Consider the following 25015-nt stretch of genomic DNA (forward strand, 5'->3'; position numbering starts at 1 on the left):
TAGCATGATTCCCTCCAGGCCCATCCATGCTGTTGCAAATTTCTTTCTTCTTTTTTTTTAATGTCTGAGTAGTGTGCCATTTTGTGAGTGTGTTTATCATATCACATCTTCTTTCTCTATTCATTCATTGATGGGCATATATTTAGATTATTAACAAATCTTGGTTATTGTAAATAAATGCTGCAGTGAATATAGGGGTGCATATAGCTGTTAAAATGAGTGTTTTCATTTTCTTTGGACAAACACCCAGGAGTAGAATTGCTGGATCATGTGGCAGCTCTATTTTTAAATTTTCGAGGAACCTCCATACTGTTTTTCCGTAGTGGCTGCACTAGTCTGCATTCCCACCAACAGCGCACGAGGATTCCCTTTTCTCTACATCCTCTCCAGCACTCGTTATTCCTTGTCCTAGTGACACTGCTCTTCTGACAGGTCTTGTGGTTTTGATGAGCTTTTCTCTGATGACCATAATGCATTTCATGTGCTTACTAACAGCCATTTGTATATCTTCTTTGGAGAACTGTATGGAAGTTCTCTTCCCATTTTTAAATCAGGCTGTTTCTCTCTTTTTTTTAGTCCTTGGCCAAAGATACACTTACCAATTTTAGAGACAGGGAGAGAAACATCGATGTGAGAGAGAAACATCAACCAGTTGCTTCTTGCATGCACTGTGCCCGAGGACTGAACTCGCATCCCTGGCAGGGAACTGAGCCCGAGACCTTTCATTTTACAGGATGGCACCCCATCCGACTGAGTTACACCAGCCAGGGCTCATTTTTTTATTACAGAGTTACATGATACAAGTCCCCGATCAGATACATGATGTGTAAGTTGTCTCCAGTTCTGTGGATTGTCTTTTCACTTTTTTGATGATGTCCTTCGAAGCACAGACTTTTTAATGTTGATGATGAGTAATTTATCTATTTTGCTGTTGTTGCTTGTGCTTTTGGTGTCCTATCTTAAATGATTGCTTAATCCAGGGTCATAAAGATTCCCACTTGTATATTCTTCTAAGAGTTTTATGGTTTTAGTTCATACATTTGTGTTTTTGATCCATTTTGAGTTAATTTTTGTATATGGTGTGTGAGGTAGGAGTCCAACCTCACTCATTTTATTTGGATACTCAGTTGTCCTAGCACTCTTTGTTGAAGAGAATGTTTTTCCCCCATGTAATAGTCTTGGCATTTTTGTTTAAAAATCGGTTGCCTATAAATTTGAGAGTTTATTTCTGGACCCAATCCTAGTCCAGCAATTTCTTTCTATTCTTATGTCACTACCTCATGGCTTTAATTTGGATTTTTCTAAAGATTAATGATGTTGAGATGTCTCCCCAAGTGATTATTTTTGCCATTTGTCTGTCTGCCTTGTTGAAGTGGTCAGATCTCTTGCGCTATTTTTTAAAAGTTGATATTTGACTTACTGAGTCATAAGAGTAGTTATAGCTGGCAAATATTTCACAAATATTTTTTTTACCTTTTCATTTTCTTAACAGTTTCTCTAGCAGCATACTCTGCCGCCATTCAGTGGATTCTAAAAGCCTTGTGAAATCAGTTTGGCAGCTGATTGGATAAATAGGGCTTGAGAAAGATCAAGATCTTGGAGGTGGTGATACAATTAATTGTAGGAAAGAGGTTGTCAGTTTGGGATGCACATGGTCCCTGACTAATGGTGGTTCCAGTTATGTTTTTTCGCCTTTATGATGGTGTGAAAGCAGTGTGCGTTTAGTAGAAACTGTACTTCAAATTTTGAATTTTGGTTTTTTCCCCAGGCCAGCTGTATACGGGGTACTATACTCCCTCATGTTTCTGGGCAGTGGCAACAAGCCATTAGCTCCCAGGCAGCCACGGGATCATGAGGGTGAACACTGCGGTATTAAATGCATTTTCAACTTAGGATATTGTCAGCTTACTATGGGTTTATTGTAATGGGACTCCACCATAAGTCGAGGAGCATCTGTATATCGAAATCGAGATTCCTAGTGACATCCATATAGAAATGTACTTTCTAGTCCCTCAACCTGGAAACTTATTTCTGGATGCTCTCAGAGCTCATTCACTTTGTTGTCATTCAGGTCTCTCCTAAAATAGGGCTTCCCTGACCATATTATCTAGTGCTGCCCCTTCTAAGCATCACTGCCTATATTATATTGATGCAGGTATTCCAGAGGTGTGGGGAACCCAAAGAGTCTGCCACCCACTGTGGGTTCTTGGCTTGGCATGGCAAAGAATTCAAATGTGACCCAGCATAGAGTTTAAAGTAAAAGCGACCTTATTAGTGAAGCAGTGAGACAGAGAGGGAGCTGCTCCACAGACCAAGCAACCCTCCTTCAGCAGACTCTGCTTCCTTTATTGGGATTCGTTTAATTGGGGGTTAGGATATTCAGTGAGGGGGAGAAATAGGATCCCCTGGAAAAGGGGTGGAAATTTCTCAGAGGAGCTCTATTGGCCATTTTGTATTCTTATATGAGCTTTCTGTTTTTGATCCTGGCTTCACGACAGGTTGTGTTGTTTAGCATGCTAACATATTACAGTGAGCATATAATTAGGCTAGAGGTTGCTGTTAGGTGAAATTAGTCGCCATGTTGTATCCAGCCGGTCTCTGCTGGTTTTAAGCCGTAAATCAGATGGGGAGTGGTCCTCCTCTTGACAGTTTCTGTAGCTACTATCCATTGCAGCTGTTCTGCCAGTCTACCACAGTGATTTTCAACCTTTGTGATCTCATGGCACATCAAACTAATTACTACAATTCTGCAGCACTCCAAAACATTATTTTTTTGCCAGTCTGACCCAAAAAAAGGTATAATTTTGCTTCTTTCCTACCAGATAACTATCGTTCTGTTGGCTGTTATTATTATTTTTAATTTGACAATCTAAGGGAAAAGAGGTCAGTGTGCCTGACTAAATAGTCAGGTAATACACCCTGACTGGTGTGGTTCAATTGGTTGGGCGTGGTCCCAAAAAGTGAAAGGTCGCTGGTTTGATTCCCAGTCAGGACACATGGAGTGCGGGTTGAGTCCCTGGCCTGGGTGAATGTGGAAGGTAACCCAGTTGATGTTTCTCTCTTGCGTCAATGTTTCTTTCCCTGCCTTTCTCCCTTCCCCTGACTCTAAAACTAAATAAAATCTTTTTAAAAATAGGCATTACACGTTTTAAAAATTCTTGTGGCACCCCAGTTGAAAAATTGCTGCCCTACTGGAGTGTAAGCTTCATTAGCATAGGATCCTCTTCCGTCTTGGTCTCCAGTGTAGCATCAACATTTCCCCTCTGAATTAGCTGTGGTTCCCATCTGTCAGATTCTCATTTTCTAAGCTTATTTTATTGGCATCATAAACTATTCATAATGTTTAAAATTGATCCAGAAATTACAGTTAAAACAAAAAACAAAACACTGCATTTTTGTTTGAGACTTTTTACCTAAAGGTTAAGAAATGTCATGAAAAATAATCTGTAAGAACTTTTAACCCAGTTGTGTTTACCTCTTCCTCATCACTGATTTCTGGTAATTTATACTGATTTTAAATGCATGACCATTAGAGATTGGAAGGGGATGCATCTTTACTACTTTATACTAAGAAATCCTAGCCACCTGCAGAGTTGGATATCATATTTAATTAATCTTTTCCTCCCACTCCCTCTCTCTAGAAAACACTGCAGACTTTTATACTTGATTCATTGCCGCTTTTCTGTTTTACAGAGTAAGAAAACCTGAGTTCTGTGAAAAACCAGAGAAGAGAAACTAAAAGAATAGTAGACAAGGTTTTTCCAATTTGCATAATGTAAGTTCTTTTCACTATTCTTGGCCTGAATCTTATGTTAGTTGAAAAAGCTGTTTCTATGGAAACAAATAGTCCAACTTCTTAGAATGTCAGAGGAATGCTGATCTCTTAATGAGACTTCCCAGCTGCTGGTCAAAGGGCATTACTTGTGGGAGAAGGGGAGGAAGGATAAATAGGAAAAAATAATCTAGAGTTCTGGACTCCGGTGTCGACCAACCATGTTTATGCATATGAAGTGTATGTTTTACATTTTCCACTGTCTAAAAAGTAGGATACCGATTATATAGGAAATTGCCTTCCTGCGTTGTAAGCTGTCATGTTTTTCAACTCTCACACAAATGGTTCTGTTTCTTGGTGTCAGTTTTTCAGTGGGCCACTATTCCTCGTGCTATTTCACACTCCCCAATTTCGGTAATTTGTATTTATTGAAGCTTATTTAGCCTCTTTTTCTGTAAGATGTAGCTGGTTCACATAGGCAAAGCCCTTTCTTCCCCACTAGTTTGAAGTTAATGTTGAAACAGTTTTGGCCTGCCAACCTGAAAATTCATTTTCTTGTCTTGTGGACTATGTAAAGACTTCTGGTTGGTTTTTAAATTTTTTCTTCAGTTTTTCTTCCACCAGGGAGGGAGGGGTATGAGCTGGGACTCTGATGAGGATTTGAAATATGGGCTTTTAAGGCATTTAAGAAATGCATTATTTATAATTAGAGTATTGAGAAAAGAGGAATACTTTTTAAAAGATTTTATTTATTTATTTTTAGAGAGAGGGGAAGGGAAGGAGAGAGGGAGAGAAACATCGATGTGTTTTGCCTCTCACATGCCCCCAACCCAGGACCCAGTGTAGGCATACATCCTGACTGGGAATGGAACCCGAGACCCTTTGATTCACAGGCTGGCACTCAGTCCACTGAGCCACACCAGCCAGGGCAGAAAAGAGGAATAGAAACTTATAACTGTTGTCTGCGTAAGGCAGCCTCTTACTTACATAAAAGGAGGTAATTCTCTAGTTCAGTCATTACCAGCTTCTAAATTGTCAAACAAAGGCCTTCCTGCCTTCCTTCCTTCCTTCCTTCCTTCCTTCCATCCATCCATCCATCCATCCATCCATCCATCCATCTTAATTTTGAAACTGTAGCACATAGCATAATGTTTCTGACTCTAGAAGACCTTTTTTGAATCTTTCATGGCCTTCATGAATTAACTTGTGAGGGGAGTTATATGTGGAGCGTTGTATGGTAAGATTATAACCACGGTGGTCTGGAAAAATTTACCCAGGGAATAAGGGTTTGTAGTAGATCTTGAAGGCAGAAGAGGAAAGGAGAATCAGTTCCTATTTTGTAGTTCATAAGGCATTTAGGCAGGAAGAAAAAAAGATATGGGACAGGCACAGGTGAGGAAGCTAACTTAAAAGGCTTGTGCAGGAACATAGTAAACGATACAGTTAGAAAGTTGGGGTTTACCTTGTGATTTCGAACTCTATTCTGTAGGTAATATGAAAGCTATCAGAGGTTCTAAACAGTAGTGATTTGCTCATATACTTAATTTAGCATTTATCTCTTACTGGATATCCTGGCTGTAGAGATCCTTGTAGAGACTAAGACAGGTCCCTGCAAATTGGATCATTTACCTGTCATTTACCTGTGTGATCTAGAGTCACTGTGCAATTAGTGTCCCAGACTAAACCCATAGGACCATTTCATTTCTCACCCCTCCTAATTCTCCCTCTCCTGTAGTCTCTCGGTCTTGGTTAATGACATTGCCATCCACCTGGAGACCCAAAGATAGTGGCCCTGAAGTCACACCATCTGGAGTCATATCCTGAAGCCTCCTGTTTGCTTGGCCCTGTGCTGTGCAGTGTCGCAGGTCCAGAGACAAGTCAGTCCATGTCCTGACCTCTAAGGGCTTCTAGTTTGATAGGCAGATAGTGATACAAGTAGTTGCAATCCAGTTTGATCAGAGATGTGACCGGGATTGTGGAATTTCCGAAGAGTTACATATCCAGTTGGGGAGTCATGGAAATCCAGAGGGGAAAGGAGGGTAGTCAGGCATTAGATCCTAGGCAGTCTGAACTGGTTCTGTTCTAAGCATTCTGCTGTCTTGGGTAACTAGGTGGGTAGAGTGGCATTAATTAGACTTGAGAATGGAGGAAATGGAGGAGAGGATTAAAGGGAAATACGAGTTTAATTCTGGACACAATAATTTCTAAATTAATGTAGGACATTTTGGCAGGTAAACTAATAGGCAGGGATCTTGTCTCTGTAATCGTAGTACCTAGCCAGGTGTAAATGCTCAGTTAAAGTTGTGTGCAGATCACCCCTCTTCTCTAAATCTTTGATAGCTTTTCTACTGTCTTGAGTATTAAGGACTTATATTTAAGACCGTCGTTCTTAAATTGAACCCAAAGTTTCTAGCCACTATCCTGTTGTACGAGCTGATGGCTTTAGTTAAACTTGCCTTATATATACTTTCTTACACCTTTCCTGTTCCTGCCTTTTTGGTGGCGTCTTCCTTATTTCTCCATCCTGTCTTCAGCGCCCACTTTCACCTTCATTCCTCATCTACAAAACAGGCATATTCGTACATACTTTTATAGTTGCGATGAGGATTAAATGAGTGAGTACTGTGTAGCACTTGCAATACTGTGCAGCATGTAAGGGCTCAGTAAATATTGTAGTTGTGGTTACTACTGTTACTATTTCTTTGTTTTCTTCTTCTTGCCCTGCTGCATGAAATACACACCAAGTTCTAGTACTTCTGTAATTTACATATTTCTTTAATATAACTTTTCTTAATTTCACTCTTAGCTCAGAACCACGTTTCTTACAGTTGCCTTTAAACTGATCTCATTGTCACCCTTTAGTCAATCCTATGCACTTCACCAGAGTTATATTTCTCTAAGAGTGCATGTGATTATTGCCATCTCTTGCTTTAACTCCTGTAATAAGTTTTACTACTTTCAGGATAAAGATCAAAGTCTTTAGCTCTTAAACCCTTCTCGGTCCGGACCCCTGCTTGCCTCTCCACTTTTATCATTATTCATGTATGACATGCTCCCATTGTCCCATTCAGCCTTATTGCATTCTGTTCTGCTTTTTGAAAGTGCCATACTCTCATACCCCATCTTCTTGTTGGTCTTGTGATTTCCTCTGCCTGGAACAGTCTCTTCCACCTGGCTAAATTTAGTTCTTTGAAATGCCTCTCAAATACATCCTTATCTTTTGAGTATTTGCTGTGATCCCTCACCACAAAGTTTTAGAGTCCTTTGTGAATCCTCTTTGAATTTATGACATTTCTAAGTTTAGTTGAGCAGGTATTTATTGTGCATTTCCTTGTTACATGTATATTGTTAGGCTCTGGGGGATATAAAAATAAGACATGACACCTGTCTGAACGAGTTTAGAATGTAATGAGGAGAAACCACTGGGGAAGAATAATCATTCATTTATTTGCCTTGCTGTCTCTCCTGGTAGACTGAACACTCCAAGGGAATCGACCAAAATGGGATTTTAAGTGAATTAATACCAGGTCGCAGAAGTTGTGCCGGGAGTCAAAGGCCAGATCCAGAGAGATAAGCATGGGAACTCTTACCCAGGTCACCTGGCCCAGTCCGCCCCCCATGATCTGGCGTAGTGAATGTGGACATAGTCTTACGGTTTTTAAGGTGACAGTTTTAGCTTCAGATAATAATTTTTGTAGACTGTCTTATAAAGTAAAAAATACATTATTAAATTTGATTTTAATATTCAGTAAATATTGTAAATAAAGTTGAGAGTTTTAACTTTCTGGAAATATGTACACGCCTACATTTTTAAAATTAAGAACAGAACTACAGTAACTCTTACATAAATTTCTGCTTGCTCGTAATGAAAACTTCAAATAAGCTGAATTTGCATTTGCATAAATTAAGAATTTCCCAGTGTAATTCCAGTGGCTGTTATTTTAGTGAAAGTGAAGGCAATCTTATGATAATAAAGTATTTATGTGTAAATTACATGGTTATATAGAAAGAAGATAAGATTTGGATAGAAGACTGAAAAATCTCCCAAAATTCTTGTGAAGTATAATGCCAGTGACTCATGTAGTTTGTATGTCTTTTCCTGGTGGTTGGTTCTAGTGATTTTCCTGATCGTTTAGGTGGGTTTGTGTTCAGTCTGTGGCAAGATGTTTGACAGAAGTTTGGCTGGCATTTGGAATTTTGTCTGAAAACTCAGCTTTTGCTTAGTAGGCATGTGCTCTAACAAACCTGTTCACTGAAATGGTGTTCAAGTCAAGGAGGTAATAGGTTTATTATTGTAAATATTTTTAAAGTCTTGAGAAAAAAGAAAACTAATTAGATTTAATGTGTGGGTTTTCACATATATAAACAATCTGCCTTTGTATGCTCAAGAAATGGCTTGATGAAAAGCCAGTGTCATAAAGCAAAATATTTTTCTTGTCTAAAATATACTGAAGGATTTTTAAAAGAATTAAATTAATACTAAGAATTAATATAAATATATTTTTATTTAAAAACTTGCACATATTATCATTTAAAACTCAGAACAAATCTGTGAATTCATTTTCCAAAGGAGTCTGAGGTTCAGAGAGAGAGACTGACTAGTCTTAGATCATGAAGCTCTCTAGAGGAAATGTCAGAGCCAGAATTAAAATTCCGTTTTCTGGCCTCTGAGTCCAGTATGTTCTTCTTATTTTCTATATAGTATGGCTTTAAAATGTTTTCCAGTGGTAACGGCTACCATTTTTCTCTGAATGCACTTCATAAAGAATTAATCCTAATTCTTTTGTTAGTGTGACCAAGTTATACACTGATAACCTACATGGTCTTTTTCTCACTACGGTGAGATAAAATGTGGTTTTACCCCGTAGGTGCCTTAGCTGCTAATTAAAGTTTCTTTTTCACTGGGTATCTTCATTTTATAAACTCCTAAAAGTGGATCCCCTAGCCTTTACCTCGTTTGAGCCACCAACATGACATGCTGCCAGGTTTTTTTTTTTTTAGAAATTAACAAGGCAGTTATTTTAATCTCATGTGTATTAATTGAGTGTAAAGTACTGTGTTGAGACAGTTATACAAAGATGATTAAAGTATCTTTATACCTTAAGCAACCTATTCTCTACTAAACCAGCACCCAAACTTTCTTATCTTCTAATTTTGCTAAACCTTCTAATATATTGTTTTTCTCAGCTGTAAAATAACAATGTGTTTCAGATTCTTGGGAGGAAACTTATTTTGGGGGGAAGAGGGGTGACACCTTGAATTTCTCAGCAATGTCTATAAAATGAAAGGAAAATACTTTGTAGGGCAACAGAAAGTACTTAATCTAATATTATGTACTTATAGGATATGTTCTATATTGTATATAGGGATTAGAAGTGGGTTATGTGAAGTTTTTTATATTGTAATTCTTATACTTTTTCTCCCCATCTTTCCTCTTAGATTTCCTTCATGGATACATTTTCATAGCATTATTATGTGATGGGAGAAGTTTTTGGTTTTTTGTTTTTGTTTTTTTTTTGAAGTAACATGGATTTTATACTACAGAATCAAGAGATTGGCTTTATAGGAAAAATTGATATATAAAAGTGGTACAGGTTTTTATAGCTAACCATGACAACATCCCATATGAATGGGCATGTTACTGAGGAATCAGACAGCGAAGTAAAAAGTGTCGATCTTGCATCACCAGAGGAACATCAGAAGCACCGAGAGATGGCTGTTGACTGCCCTGGAGATTTGGGCTCCAGGATGATGCCCGTACGTCGAAGTGCACAGCTGGAGCGTATTCGGCAACAACAGGAGGACATGAGGCGTAGGCGAGAGGAAGAAGGGAAAAAACAAGAACTTGACCTTAATTCTTCCATGAGACTTAAGAAACTAGCTCAAATTCCTCCAAAGACTGGAATAGATAACCCTATATTTGATACAGAGGAAGGAATTGTCTTAGAAAGTCCTCATTATGCTGTGAAAATACTAGGTAAGTAAAAACAATAATAGAAAATATTCTGCTTTGTTTCTGTTGTCTTAACATAAATGTGTATAGGATGGCAGAGGAGTATAAAAGAATATAAAATTCTTAAACTTTAAATTTAAAGCCTTGAAATTCACCTTTTATTTCAAACTCAAGCTTTTATATCAAAATTACTCAAGCAATTTTTAGATTTTGAACTTCTGATTTCATTAAAGTTTGTAAAATAGTAATAAAATTAATATCTGTATCTTAAAACAATGTCATTACGAAGAACTGATGCTGTTTGTATGGCATTATACACATAAAACATGGCTCAAAATTCCACTCTACCCTGTGCTGTCTATTCTAATACCATTCGAGGGGGTGGGGGAAGCTAGTGCTATGAGATTTTAATAGATACAAACAAAAAATGTTCTGTGATCAAATAAATTTTAAGAGCACGTGGGTTGAATATGTTAAACAGCTTCTCATTACAGGACTTCTTAGAGCCTTTAGAATGCTAACATGCATTATGAGTCTACAATAGAGATTAGTATCAAGTGTAAATTTCCAAACTTAGTGGGGTTTTTTGTTTTTGGTTTTTTTTTTAGATTTTATTTATTTATCTTTAGAGGGGAAGGGAAGAAGAGAGGGAGAGAAATATCAATGTATGGTTGCCTTTTGTGCGTCCCCTGCTGGGAACCGGTTTGCAGGCCCACGTTCAATCCACTGAGCTACACCAGCCAGGGCGAAAACTTAAGAGTTTTTGATTATCAAACTTATCGCCCTTCCTTCCTGCACACACAAGAGGGGCACTGAACTAGTGTTAAGAGTGTACGTTAATTTGTATTCCCTTGAATGCCATAACAAACACCATTTTATGTCACATCCACAGTAGTCCTGTTAACAGGGCTTTGTAATTGCCATTTTGGAGATAAATAAATCGAACCTCAGTTAAATCACCTGTTTAAGACTCCGCTTATAAGTGGTGGAGCCAAATTAGAATTCCCCTGTTCTGGATATGGAGTCGGTATATTATACAGAGCAGAGAGGGTTCGGGCGGAGACTGGCATCCTGTCTGTTCTCCACTCACTGGTCCAGAGCTCTGGCTACCAAGAGGAGGACTGCCTTTTTCTGGTTTTCCTGAAGGTACCTATGTACTGGATTTGCTTCCCTCTAAGTCTCCATATTCTAAATCTTGAGCAGTTTCTTCTACACCACATCATCTGCTTCCTTTCTTTGCTGCAAATTTATTGAGGACCCACAATAGTTGACAGAAAGCAATGTACGTGCTTCTCTGGTGTTTGAAGAAACATTGACGTGTTCAGCGATAGTGAAATCTGCTGAATGCCTTCAGGTGTCAATAGTGAAAGCAAAAGATGACATGTTTTCTGATACATTATCTGAAGGAATTTTATGTTCCTTTTTTTCTGAATAGTTTTGTTAGAGGAAAAATATTTCCCGATTATTTCTAACTGGCTCTCATTTCTCACCACCCCATTTTTTAAAATTAAAATATTCTGTCCAGTATTCTCTGTGGCTTGGGAAAAGTTTACACTGTAATACATCTAGCCCAAGCCTGGAAGATTCTTCTGTTTTTCCATTAAATTACCTTAAGAGTACTGTATTATTTGTCCATTTGCTCTACTTAGATCAGGCGTAAATGTCCATCTAATAAATTAATATTCATGTAACCTCAGTAAAGAAACAAATTTAGCTTAAGCCAGATTCACTTTGGAATTAATTAATTTGTTTATTTGCCTAAGCAAGAAAACTGCAGATCATTTCTCTTAATTTTTTTTTTTGCCTTTTTCTCTTTCTGTTTGTATGTTGGCGGCTAACTTATCTACAAGTATAGATTAAAAAACAGCTATATATTCTTCCAACTTGCAGTTCATGGTAGCTGGTAAAAATACCTTTGTGCAATCCTTGAATTTAAGGCTGTTTTACATATTTTAAAGTAATTTGAAATGTAGTACTAGGTGTCTAATTCATTTTTTGGATAGGAGAATATTAGTATGTTGAGAAGTAAGTTATAGATTTAATGTTAATATACTCAACACAAATGTATTAATTGTAGGAACCATGAAAAGTTAATGGTTAAAGTTAAACGTTACTATTGATCAAAGCTTTAGTGTTTGGATATACTCATTTTTAAGTTTTTATTTTAAAATGAAGTTTAATAGCTTTGTAAGAAACATTCTTTTCCTATTCTTAATTTGCCAACACATCATACTACGTCAGACATACTCCCTTAAAGTCACATGTGTCTCTCTGCCAGTGATTAACACACACACACACATGCCAGGAGACGGTTTCTCAGCCCTTTTTACAGCCAGCAGCAGCCTTATTTTAATTGAGGAAAGAATGGGGCGGCTGATTTATTTCTTTCAGAGGGAGCCTTCAGTTTCCAGGTGACATCATTGATCTGTGAGTAGAGAAAAGAATTTTTCAAGACCCGAAAATGTAATTGGAAAGGTTAGGTACTTTAATGGGCTGGGTGGTGGTGTTTATTGAAAGGAGTTATAAATGTGGCACTGCGCAGTACCAGAGGTGCAGGGAGGGAGGAACCACCCTACAGTTCCCCAAAGCAGATGCACCATTTCACATTCCCACCCAGAATGCACTGATGACAGCTCTCCTAGTGTGAGTGTGCGTGTGCCTTGAATTTTCAGACTCTAGAAATGTGCATAAGGTAAGTAGGTATAGTTTTCTAACACACTTAGAATAAGTAGTATCTGTTACAGAGTAAACTCTATGCTAAATTTGTTAAATAAATACACAAGTCACAAACGTGAAAAAGTTTCCGGATGGATTTGACAGAAAATATTCAGAAAGTATAAATTGCATTTTCTTGTTTAAAAGCACTCAGAACCTTATTAGAAATTAGAAAATAGTGATGTGGGAACTTAATTCAAATGAATAATTTAATAATAGTATTATTAAGTATAAACAATTTTGACATATTCAAAATATTTTTGAACTAATTCCAAATAGTAATTAATATTAGTATTATAAATTATAGAGAATTTTGATATATTGGGGACGCCTTCTGTGAAATTGGCATGAGTTATCAAAACTTGCTACAAATAAAATATCATTGTCTAGTTTCATTCATAAACAATCTTGAGAGAGAAATCCTAAGAGAAGAACCGAATGCAAGTTAAAGTGGGGTGAGGTAGAGCAGAGTCATTCTCAGAAATGTCTAGATTATAGATTTCACTGCGCTGGTTTTTGTGTCCACAAATAAGTAATTTTGGGCCACAGTTGTGGACAAGTAAATACAATAGACAATATTTAAAGGAAATAAAGTCAAACACTGCAGTCTGTCATATATGTGACTGTATGATTACTGCATCTCTGAGAAGAGTTTACGCAAGGCACACTCAACCACCATACACACACATGGTAAGCTGTCTGTTTTGTGGTTAATAAACAGACTGCTGAAATTTGTGATTAGGAGCTGTTTTATTTACACCATAAGAAATGGTGTACATATTCATTTTTTGAATGAATAAAAAATACTCATTTTTTATTTACACCATTTCTTCACATGCTATTAATGTGAAGAAAAAATTTTAAAAACACACCAAGGAGAAGAAAACTATGAATAGAATATTTTTATAATATTAATAATAGCATGTTTCAATATTGATTAGTGTCTACATATTTTTTGCGAGATAGTTCTGAATATTCAAACTGTTAAGTCAAAGGCACTTTTGTGTTTGACATTATAAAGTAAAATATCTCTTCCACATTTATTTCTGACAGTGTTTGACTTTTGATTGATTGTGGCATATTCTGAAATATTGATGGACTGTGACAAACTTCTTTTAATATTGGCTTTAAAATAAAGTTCATTTAAAGCCAACAAACAATTTTACTTGCAATATACCTTAAGGTGAGCCTACTCCTGAGAAATTAGTTATTCTTACCATTAAATTTATACTCAACTGCTATAGGTACTGTAGATATTTTCACACTGTATTAGCCATTCTTTGAGGGACTTTATTTTTTCTTTCTGGAAGTGAAATGAACAGACCTATTGGTATTAGGCTTAATGTATAAAATGTTGGCACCATTTGAAATTTTTCTCATTTTTAAGATTGCCAAATTGAGAGCAAATCTAAAATTAAATTAAAGAAAGATTTTAAAAATTTATTAGAATATAAGTGTAGTCATGTAATGCTTGGTTGTTAACTACACATAATTCTACTGAAAAAATGATTAATTGCTACGCCATTCCGTCTTTGACACAATACATCAAAACTTAATTTCACCTAATAAGTAATAGTACATTTTAATTTTATTCCTCTTTCAAAGACTTGACTTTTTATGTTTAGAAACGCATGACATCGTTGCATATTGTAAGGCACAGGGGATGTCTGGAATCAGATTAGAGTTTACTTTTTATCTAAACTTAGTTGCTGTTGACTTGGAGACGTTACTTCACTTTTCTGAGCCTCAGTTTTAGGATTCTCTTGATGACCAAGGGAGAAAGTGTTCATAAGCATTTGGCACAATGTAGGTTTGACTCAAGTTTAACTCTTTTTTTTTTTTTAATTTTATTTATTTATCTTTAGAGGGGAAGGGAAGGAGAGAGGGAGAGAAACATCAATGTATGGTTGCCTTTTGTGCGTCCCCTGCTGGGAACTGGCCTGCAGGGAACCTGCCTGCAACCCTGGTATGTGCCCTGACTGGGATTCGAACCGCGATTGTCTGGTTCGCAGGCCCCCGCTCAATCCACTGAGCTACACCAGCCAGGGCTCAAGTTTAACTCTTGTAGGAACCAGAAGCCACCATAGAGATCATCTAATTTTCTAGCCCGTGAAACTAATTTGTGGATCTTAAATAATAATTTTTAATTTCATTTTTTAAATAGCCAGCTCATTAAGATGTATTTCACATGTCATAAAATCCACTCTTATAAAATGTATGGTTCATGAGTTTTTAGCATATTCACAAGATTTTGTACCCATCACTGCTATATAATACCAGAGGGGGGTTTCATTACCCCCAAAAGACAAACCATATCCGGTAGCAATCACTTCATAGTCTCCCCTCCCCTAACTCTGACAACCCTTCTGTCTGTGGGTTTCTTTATTTGAGACATTTCATTCATATAACTGAATCACAAAGTATGTGACCTTTTGTGACTGGCTTTTTTTCACATAGCATAATGTTCCCAAGTTTCAACTGTGTTGTAGCATGAACCAGTATTTTTATAGCTGGATAACAGTTCATTGTATGGATAAACCACTTTTCTCTTTATCCATTCATCTATTGATGGAACATTTGGGTTGTTCTACCTTTTGGCTATTGGGAATAGTACTGCTATGAATCTTTATGTAAAATTTTTTTGTCAATATTTTAAAAGTTTATTATTGTGTTTGTTTCTTTTTAATATATTTTATTGATTATGCCATTACAGTTGTTCCATTCCCCCCTTCATTCCCCTCCACCCTGCACACCCCCTGTCCCCATTCCCCCCTTTTAGTTTATGTCCATGTATCACAAGTTCTTTAGATTCTATATTTCCCATACTAATCTTACCCTCCCCCTGTCTGTTTTCTACCTACCATCTATGTTACTTATTTTCTGTACCTTCTCCCCCCTTCTCCTTCTCCCACTCCCCTGTTGCTACCCCTCCATGTGATCTCCATTTCTGTGGTTCTGCTTCTGATCTAGCTGTCCTTTTAGTTTGCTTTTATTTTAGGTGTGGTTGTTAATAACTGTGAGTTTTCTGTCCTTTCACTGTTTATATTTTTTATCTTCTTTTTCTTAGATAAGTCCCTTTAACATTTCATGTAATAAGAGCTTGGCGATGATGAATTCTTCCAATTTGACCTTATCTGAGAAGCACTTTATCTGCCCTTCCCTAAAAAGATTAAAAAAAAATTTTTTTAATCCTCACTTGAGGATATGTTCATTGATTTTAGAGAGAGAGGAGGAAAGAGAGGGAGAGAGAAACATACATGCCCTGACTAGGGATCAAACCCGCAACCTCAGTATGTGCCTTAACTGGCAGTCAAACCCACAGCCTTCTGGTGTAAAGGACAACATTCCAACCAACTGTGGCCAGGGCTATAGGACTTTTGTTTGAAGACCTATTTTTTTTTTAAAGTTGTCAAACTTCACATCTACTTTTTTTTTTTTTTTAAGATTTTATTTATTTATCTTTAGAGGGGAAGGGAAGGAGAGAGGGAGAGAAACATCAATGTACGGTTGCCTTTCGTGCGTCCCCTGCTGGGAACTGGCCTGCTGGGAACTGGCCTGCAGGGAACCAGCCTGCAACCCCGGCATGTGCCCTGACTGGGAATCGAACCACGATTGTCTGGTTCGCGGCCCACGCTCAGTCCACTGAGCTACACCAGCCAGGGCTTTGAAGACCTATTTTTAATTCTTTTGGATATATGCTTAGGAGGGGAATTGCTGAATCATATGATAATTCTGTGTTTAACTTCTTATTTAACTGCCATATCTTCCACAGTGTCTGCACTAATTTACATTCTCACCAGCAGTGTGTGAGGGTTCCAGTTTCTCTACATCCTTGTCATTGTTATTACATGTCATTTAATTTTTGCTATCCTATCAACCAGTAATTAAGAACTAGAATAAAATAGGAAATATTAAAGTGTATTATATTGCATATAAGTATTCATTAATTTTTCATTTCAAGAGGTATGTGTATACTGGGTTGCGAAATAAAAAAATGTTTTTTTAATGGATTGCCAACAAAAGTTTGAGCTATACTATCCTAGTCAAACCCCCTCATTTTGTAAAAAGGCTCAGAGACTTGAAGTGGGTTGTCCAGTGACAATGCAACTAAATAAATGGTGAAGCCGTAAGAAGGCCCCAGGTATTCTGACTCCGTATTTGGAGTGGGTTTTTTTCCTCATAGTGAACCCATTTCAGTTTCATCCAGAGAAAAATCATGAAGCTTTTGTACTTGATTGAACTGTAGTCACGTCAGTGACACTTTCCGTAGTCTTATCACACTTGGGGGTAAGGTTTTGGTTCTGCTGTCTCACTCAACTATTTTTGCTTATGTACTTGTATTTGTTTGTAATTTGTAACCCAGTTTGTTAATGAGTAATTACTGTTCAGGCTCTTTCATGAGTTTCTGCTTATTTTTAATAAGTTCAATTTGGCCTAGTCCACTAAAACCCAAAGTTCAGAGATCTAAACTTTATATTCTTAAGTTTAAAAAGAAAAAAAAAAAAGAAGAGACTACTCATATTTAAGGAAAGATTTTCTGAATGAACGTTCTAATTTTGATTCAGCAGATAAGATATGCTGGAAACTGATGTAATTTCCTCATACTCTATAATATTGAGTTCCTGATCTCAATATTCAGTTTGACTCTAAAGTTTAGAGAAAGAAGAAATCTTAAAATGTTTCAGAAAAAAGTCATGAAGTTGGTTGAAATCTAGAAATTTCTGAGTGTAGGCTATAAAAGAATCGATATTATTTAAACAACAGAATTGAAGAATCTTAATGATAGCCTAGCATTTTCATGTGGGGTAAATGATAGCAATAAGTAAAATTAAGCAAAGCTAATGCAGGGTAGATGGTCATCTCCGTTGCTTTAAAGATCTCAAGAGATGGAGATTCCTCAGCTTCCCTGGGTAGTTTTACCCTTACAGCTAAAGCCTTCTCCCACGTGGCTGCCCGGAGTCTTGTGTGTTTGAAGATAGAATTTTCAGACAGAGCAACTGTTGGTGATTACTTTCTGTTGCTGATTTTAGTCCCCTTTCTTTTACATTTTTAGCTGCCAGGAGAGGGCCCAACGAGGACAAGAGAGTTCAGGGGGTAGATTTGTGGACTTCATTTGTAGTTATCCGATAAATTGTACCCCAAAGCCAAATACGAATGGTTTATCTTTAGGTGGTATGTCCTCTCTTTTAACATAAGTAACAAAAGATTTTAAGTGTTACATGAAATGTTAGAGAAGATGATGGAAACTTGAAAGAGTTTCTACCGAATACCTAGAGGACAGTTTAAAGTCCTCTTTAAACAATCCTCAGGGTCAAACTGGAAATGTCTTTCACTCCGGAAGTCAGGGAAGTAAGCTCTATAGACACATGAGGGCTAGAAAGCAGAAGAGCACAGCTGAACCCACGAGGCTGATGGCCCAGCACATAATAGTGGGTTCTGGGAGAATGTCGGTCCCAGGTCGGTACAGGAAACACGAACAAATTTAACTGGGCTTAAGGTTCAGGTTTTCTAGGTTAGCATTAAAACCAATTAAACTTGTTAATTATCATCTTTTAGAACTTCAGGCACCTCTGTTAAATCCTGTTTACACTTTTTTTCTTAGAAAAACTGTTTCACTGAAATTATCTTTTCTTAGTAGTTATCTCCAGATTTGCATCAATCAGTGTTGCCAGACTAAAGTCACTTGCACTGAAGCTCATTTTTACAATGAAATATCACCAACATTATTGAAAAATTACAAATGTCTCTTTGTCCTGAATTTCAGATATAGAACAGTACCATATTATGTGCATATATTATTTTATGTAATCCTTCTAAAAACCCTGAAAAACTTTTCCCAATAAAAATAAAAACAAAAAAAAAACATCCAAACCTGAGACACACAAAATTCAGATCAAATCTCTACACATGGAAAAATGATGTCATACTCAAAACTGGCACCTGGACAAAGGATTCATTTCTCCAACTTCTAAGGCAGTGTATCTTCTGCCACACTAAGGAAATGATAAAAGATAAGGGTTTTTTTTTTTTGCAGGTTTTAGGTCTTGATTGCAACATTATTTTTTGTTACAGAAAAGCAGTCCCGAGATGGCTTTTCACCCAGTACAGCAGCATATAATGTACACTAACAGGTATTTAGAGAAGTTTACACATTCTGGTTACTGTATCTTTCAGACTGTAAGACTCACTTTTTAACCACATTTTTTGCTTCAAAGTTTTCCCTCTATTTTCCTCCTCTAAAACTTAGGTGTGTCTGGGATCTGCACCATAAGATGCACTTAGCTTTTAGGGGAGGAAAATAGGAAAAAAAATTCTGAAGCAAAAAATGGGGTAAAAGGGGGCGTCTTATAGTCTGAAAAATATGGTATGTTACCGTGAATCTGTAAGAGGGAACTTATGCTATTTTAAGCAAGTTTCTTATGGTTTGAGTATTTTATTTCAACTCTATTATAATAGTGTACTAGATAGTATGAGGAGGGTAGTATGAGGAGAGAACCCAAAAAACTGCTATTTATAAAAAATTGTGTATTCTTATCAACTTCAGTCATCTTCAGAGTTCTCTCCATTTGATGCACTATACACCTATGAAGACCTTTTTCTACTGCTCAGAATAGTTTTTGAAGTCATCGATTTTGATGCCTTTTAGTTCTGTTGTTTTTTGTTTCACCTCTTCCACTTTGGCAAAATGTTTCTCTTTGAGGACTTTTTTCATCCGGGGAAACCAAAAAAAAGTCCCTCAGAGTGAGATCGGGTGAATATGGAGTTGGGCATCATGCTGTTTTTGGTCAAAAACTGCCAACCACTCAGCACAGTGTGGGCAGGTGCGCTCATAAATCACCCTTCACGAAATGGGCAAATGCATTGAAAGAGTCTTCCAAAAAATTCCCTAAAGCTGATGCAGTGCCAGCTGGTACACTGCTGGAGATGGGTTCCTAGAACGCTCACCTAGCAGGGAAGGCCTGTACTACAAGGGGCCTGCCCTTCAGAAGATAATTCCAGGTTTTGGGGGGTATACACCCTCATATACTGAAAAAGTTCAGCAAATCAAAACTACAATTTCTGTGAATGTAGAGGCTATAGGTATCTTCTCAGAAATGTTGTAAAGCACCTTTGATGGTGTTGCACTAACCCAGGTAGCAAAGCAGTAAGGCAAATTTGGTAACTGATGTACACAGACAGTTTTCGGATAAATTCCATATCTGCTTTCATGACCAATTTATCTGGGAAAGTTTCCAGATAACATTTTGAGGCTGGAATGCTTCTCCACATTCTCTCATCCCTCAAGTTCAAATACGTTTTCATTGAAAATGTTTAATGAATAAGCAGAACAGATTAAGTTACTAGACACTCAGAAGAGTTTTTTAAACTTTATGAAGTATATATAGCTTAATAAGAAAATAGGGACTAAACCATGTACACCTGAAACAAATGAGTATTTAAGAAAACATGAAATGCCAAATAATGCAAACCCTCAGATGAAATTAGTGTATATTTACAAGTTCATCAATTTAAAGAACATTAAAATGATGCTCCCTCTATCCAATAAACTTTAAGATCACATAGAAAGCATCAAGTACCTAAAGCATTAGTCTCAAAGTACTGACTATAATAAAAGGAGTTCACTGTCTTTACTGAGTTTTTGTTCAAAAATTCCGAATGGAATTCTGACAAAGGGTCTTTTCTTTGAAATTAAGTATGCTATAATAAAAAATAATTTTTAGCAGCATCAATTCAAGGATTCTTATTTTGACATTCTTATTTATGTTTTAGTTTCATAAAAACTCTAAATTTCAAAGATTAGAATATTTAGTTACAGGTTTGAAAAAACTTTCTTTGTATATGGTACATCTTTAAAAGCACTTTACAGAGACTTATTATTCATGAACAGTTAATTTTCTACTACACACTTAAGGAAATGTCTCATTCTGATGCTGCACTTATGTTGTCTGTTACTTTAAAAGCCACCAGCGTTCTGCATAATTTCAGAGGGAATGTAAAAAATCCAGTTAGATGCAGCCGAGTCAGTCCCGTCACAGGTGCCCTCTCCTGTGATGAGGATAAGACAGACAGCAAAGACAGGACAGGATGCAGAGAGAGCAGAGACTCCCTTTCCACTCCCACAGACGGACACGACAGACAGAAGGAGAAAGAGCCACCTGGACAGAGAAGACGACAGGTGAACGGAGAGTCGTAGGGCTGGTGAGAGAGACGGACACAAGTGCCCCGCGGGAGCGGACAGTGAAGGGCAGAGGGGTGCCTCGGGCAAGACAGGACGGAAGGAGGGCAGAGATGGGCACTGCAGAGGGGAAGGCAAAGACAGCTAAAGCAGATCTGCTTCCATGATAAATTCTAGTTTATTGTGGAATAGAAGCCACGAGAAACTACCCAAAAAATGTAAGTTAAGTGTTTAATGGCCTGGGGAAAGGAGTTATAAGCACAGAAACAGTGAGGGAAATCAGGCAGGAAAAGGTGGGTTCTTTTTTTTTTAATTTATTGATTTTTAGAGAGAAACATCAATTTTGTTTTTCCACTTAACTTACGCATTCATGGGTTGCTTCTTGTATGTGCCCTGACTGCCGATCAAACCTGCAAACTCAGTGCATCAGGACACTAACCCGCTGAGATGCCCTGCAAGGGCATGTGCATTGTTTTTTGTTTAAATTTTAGTTTCTTACTGGGTTTATTGGGTGCAACATTGGTTAATAAAATTTTATAGGTTTCAGATACATGATTCTACAATACATCATCTGTATATTATATTGTTTACCACCCCAAGTCAAGTCTCCTCCCATCACCCTTTATCTCCAACTTCTATCTGCCCCCTACTCCCCCTTCCTTTGGCAATCACCATACTATTGTCTGTGTCCATGAGTCTCTTTTTTACTTTGCTTAATTAATCCCTGGATGAAGGGATCATTCTCAGTAAATAAGAGTTGAAAACTTCTATAATAAAAAACCCGGTAATAAAAGCTACCACAAATACAATTAACAGACAAATGGAAAAATTAGAATACCATGCCCCGTGAATGTGACAGTGTACACACAAACATGTACCTACCTGTTGGGGGACAGGGAAGAGACACCCTCTGATTCTTAATGATTTTGGAATAACTCCCAGAAAAATGCATGTGCTGCATATGGACACTGACAGGCACGTACACACACTATATGTGCTCCAACTTCCAGTATAATTTTAGAAGACTCATGTTCATAAGAGTTTATGGACCACAAAAGAAGTACCTGGTAAATTTTAATAAGCTTTAAGTTCCCTATTAAAGAAATCGAAGATTTTTTAAATAGTGCTGTTGAATTGTGGAGAAAATATTGTTAATAAGATGTAAATTAAGACAATCTCCCTGGAAAGCTGTTTGGCTTTTAAAATGTCAGAATCTTATTTTAAAATTCTATTTTTAGGAATTACTTTAAGAAAACAGCAGAATCGCATAGTTTTATGCAGCAGTGATCACTGAGTACTGAAATGCTTATTATTTACTTACGAGTAGCAAAAAATCGGAAGCAACCTGAGTGCCTGGCTTTAGTGTAGTGGTTATAATAAACTGTGGTTTTAGCCATGTAATAAAATATCACAGAGCCATTATATATAATGTTTTTAAGATTTTGATTTGGGAAAACAATTAAAATGTACTGTTAAATGAAAAAAAGAGATGCTGTAAGATGTTTAAAGATGTTCCTAGTTGGTAGGACTATTGAGATTTTAAGTTTCTTTTCTCATGTCTGTATTACTCCCCTCATTTATTTTTATAACGACTGTATATTAGTTTTATGTGTAGAACACTTTAAAAATTAAATTTATTCTGCCTTGCTGATGTAGCTTAGCGGATTGAGTGGGGGCCTGTGAACAAAAGGGTCACCGGTTCAATTCACAGTCAGGTCACCACATGCCCTGATTGCGGACCAGGTCCCCAGTAGGCAGCATGGGAGAGGCAATCACATATTATTGTTTCTCTCTCTCTCTTACCCCCTTCCATACCCTCTCTAAAGATAAATAAATAACATCCTTAAAAAATTATTGTGTTGTATAATTTTAGTTACTGAAAAATCAGTAAAATGACAGTAATTTGACACTCATATACATTTTTAATCAAAAGGTAAATTGTTACTGCTTCAAATAATCTTATCTTTTATGTTGAATCAAGACATAAAATTAATTTATTGATCTCTTTTTCTTCTCCTGCTAGAAGTGGAAGACTTGTTTTCTTCACTTAAACATATCCAACATACGTTGGTAGATTCTCAGAGCCAGGAGGACATTTCACTGCTCTTACAACTTGTCCAAAATAAAGATTTCCAGAATGCATTTAAGATACACAACGCTGTCACAGTACACATGAACAAGGCCAGCCCTCCGTTTCCTCTTACCTCCAGTGCTCAAGATCTTGCACAAGAGGTATGTATTCTGAAGGGATCGTTGACCTGTACAAGGTAGTTGTTAGCAGTGGAAAGGCAGTAGTATCGGAAAACACTGGTGTGAATATAAGGCTTGTTCGACTTAAGTACTACTAATCATAATAATAACTTAGAGTGTTGGGAAAAGTTCACTGCATACATTTTTATCCTGAAAAAATATATACTTATTTCAGTCAGAGCTGTGTTTTATGAAAGGAATTATTTTTGCATATAAAATTATATATTTGCTTGGTAAAAGAAAAATTTGTCTAAATTACTACAGGGAAACGTTATTAATACTTTTTAGTTTAGTTTTACTTTGAGCATTATATATTATAAACTGAAGTAAATGAATAATGATGAGTTAAAAGTTATATCTGATAATTGGATATTATAAATATATAAACTTCCAAGATTTGTTACTTGTGAGTATATTCATATGCTTCATAATGACATTTCAGTCAACAACGAACCACATACACAGCAGTGGTCCCATAAGATTATAATGGAGCTGAAAAGCTCCTTTCTCCTAATGATGTCGCAGCTTTCCTAACGCAATACCACGAGGCATTACTCATGTGTTTGTGGTGATGCTGGTGTAAATAAACGCACTGCACTGCCAGCCCTGTAGAAGTATACCGTGATGTTACAGGTGCCTACAGCATTCAGTGCAGTGACGCTGTACGTGTCGGTAGCCCAGGAGCAATAGGCTACCCCCTGGACCATCTAGATTCGTGTGAGTACACTCTGATGTTTGAATGATGAAATTGCCTGATGGTGCATTTCTCCTAAGGTATCATCATCGAGTGGTGCGTGACTGCATTTTGAAGTTTCTCCTTTATAAACACTGTAGAGGGTCAAAAATAATTAAATTTTAATGTACAGTGAGAGTTCTAGTTTCTGCTGCTTATCGATGTTAAATGTTTCACGTCTTTTAAATTGAAGGTTTTAAAAAATATAAGCCATCTTCTGTCTTGGGGCAGGGGGACATTTTATCATCATTGTAGGATTTTAAATTATTTTGATATTATAAAAAACTAATAATCCTGGAAGCCTGTCGTGTAAATCTATTTCATTGAATCCAGACACAAGACAGAAAGTGGGGTAGGAGAAGGGAGGGACCTCCAAAGCTACGGACTTACGAAATACGTTGAGGAACTTTTCAGATTAGCACAGAAGGTATGGTCCTCATTTAGGTGCCTGTGGTGGGCAGAGAGCTTGTGTGTAAGAGGGCTGAGAGAAATCTAGTGTTGCCCATGACAGGAAGGCGGGACCTAAGAACCTCTTCCCAGAAAGGAAATTTTCCGTCTGCTAGAGTTTAAAAGGGAGCTACTTGAAACCTCTTCTTTGTGCTCATCTTTTATTATTAAAATTAAATATGCAAAATTTTATTCAGAAATTACTCCTGTAGTTTTAACCTATCATAGTTTATATGGTTTTTCTGAAAATTATTTTCTTTACAGAGATTGGAATAACCAACATTACTTTGATCTTATTTTACTCATAAATACAGCCTAACTTCTATTGTATACGGTTGGAAGGAGCACATAATAAATAATTGTAATTCTCTTCCCTATTTTAGGAGGAAGTTTAGTCCAGCTAACTACTGGGCCTTTGTTTTGTTGACTAGAACAATGGATGGAAAAGAAAATGAGATAAGCAAGAGAGGTCAAAATTGTTCCAATTGAAGAATGTGACAGAGACCAGAGAAAGGATGGAAAGAAAGGATAAAAGCTGCAACATAGCTTAAAGGGTTTTAGGACTGGGAGAAGCAGAGAACTAGAAGTGACTTAAAGAGTAAAAGCTTGGAGAGGGGAAGAAATGGTTAAAAAAAGGACTGAAGAATCAATTTTGAATATTAATTTTAGGATGTTAATATAATTACATGATTCGCAATTTCAAAAGTCATATCAAGGAGATTTTTTGAAGGTTGACTTTCACATCCCTAAAATATCTTCAGTAATACTTGAGAATTGTATTGCTGTGATGGTGGAGGGATATGTGGGTGATAGTGACCTCGGGCTGAACTTGGTCTTAAGATAAGTACAAGGTGATGAACCTACAGGGCTACAGTATATGGTTGGGCTGCACGGTCAGTGACTTCGCCTGGAGCTGGGCACGCATAGTTCCATATCAGCCCTGACTTACGGTGCATAACACTTAAGGAG

At 37.0% G+C, this 25015-nt stretch overlaps 1 protein-coding gene across 6 annotated transcripts in view; it reads left to right on the plus strand.

The window, feature by feature from the left end:
• Positions 1-25015, plus strand: part of PALS1 (protein associated with LIN7 1, MAGUK p55 family member) — a 74438-nt gene that overhangs the window by 20763 nt on the left and 28660 nt on the right. For 2 of the 6 annotated variants that reach the window (XM_037125926.2, XM_053673383.1), the window contains exons 2-4: positions 3694-3775; positions 9212-9749; positions 22640-22848. In XM_037125926.2, the coding sequence (XP_036981821.2) occupies positions 9383-9749; positions 22640-22848 (576 nt within the window). In that variant the 5' untranslated portion in view covers positions 3694-3775; positions 9212-9382. Of the gene's footprint in view, positions 1-3693; positions 3776-7244; positions 7436-9211; positions 9750-22639; positions 22849-25015 lie in introns of all 6 variants that reach the window. The other 4 variants (XM_037125927.2, XM_037125929.2, XM_037125928.2 and 1 more) reach the window with 4 other exon arrangements.

This window comes from Artibeus jamaicensis, unplaced genomic scaffold, assembly GCF_021234435.1.
Source record: "Artibeus jamaicensis isolate MK-2021 breed Jamaican fruit bat unplaced genomic scaffold, CSHL_Jam_final contig_851, whole genome shotgun sequence".
NCBI lineage: Eukaryota > Metazoa > Chordata > Mammalia > Chiroptera > Phyllostomidae > Artibeus > Artibeus jamaicensis.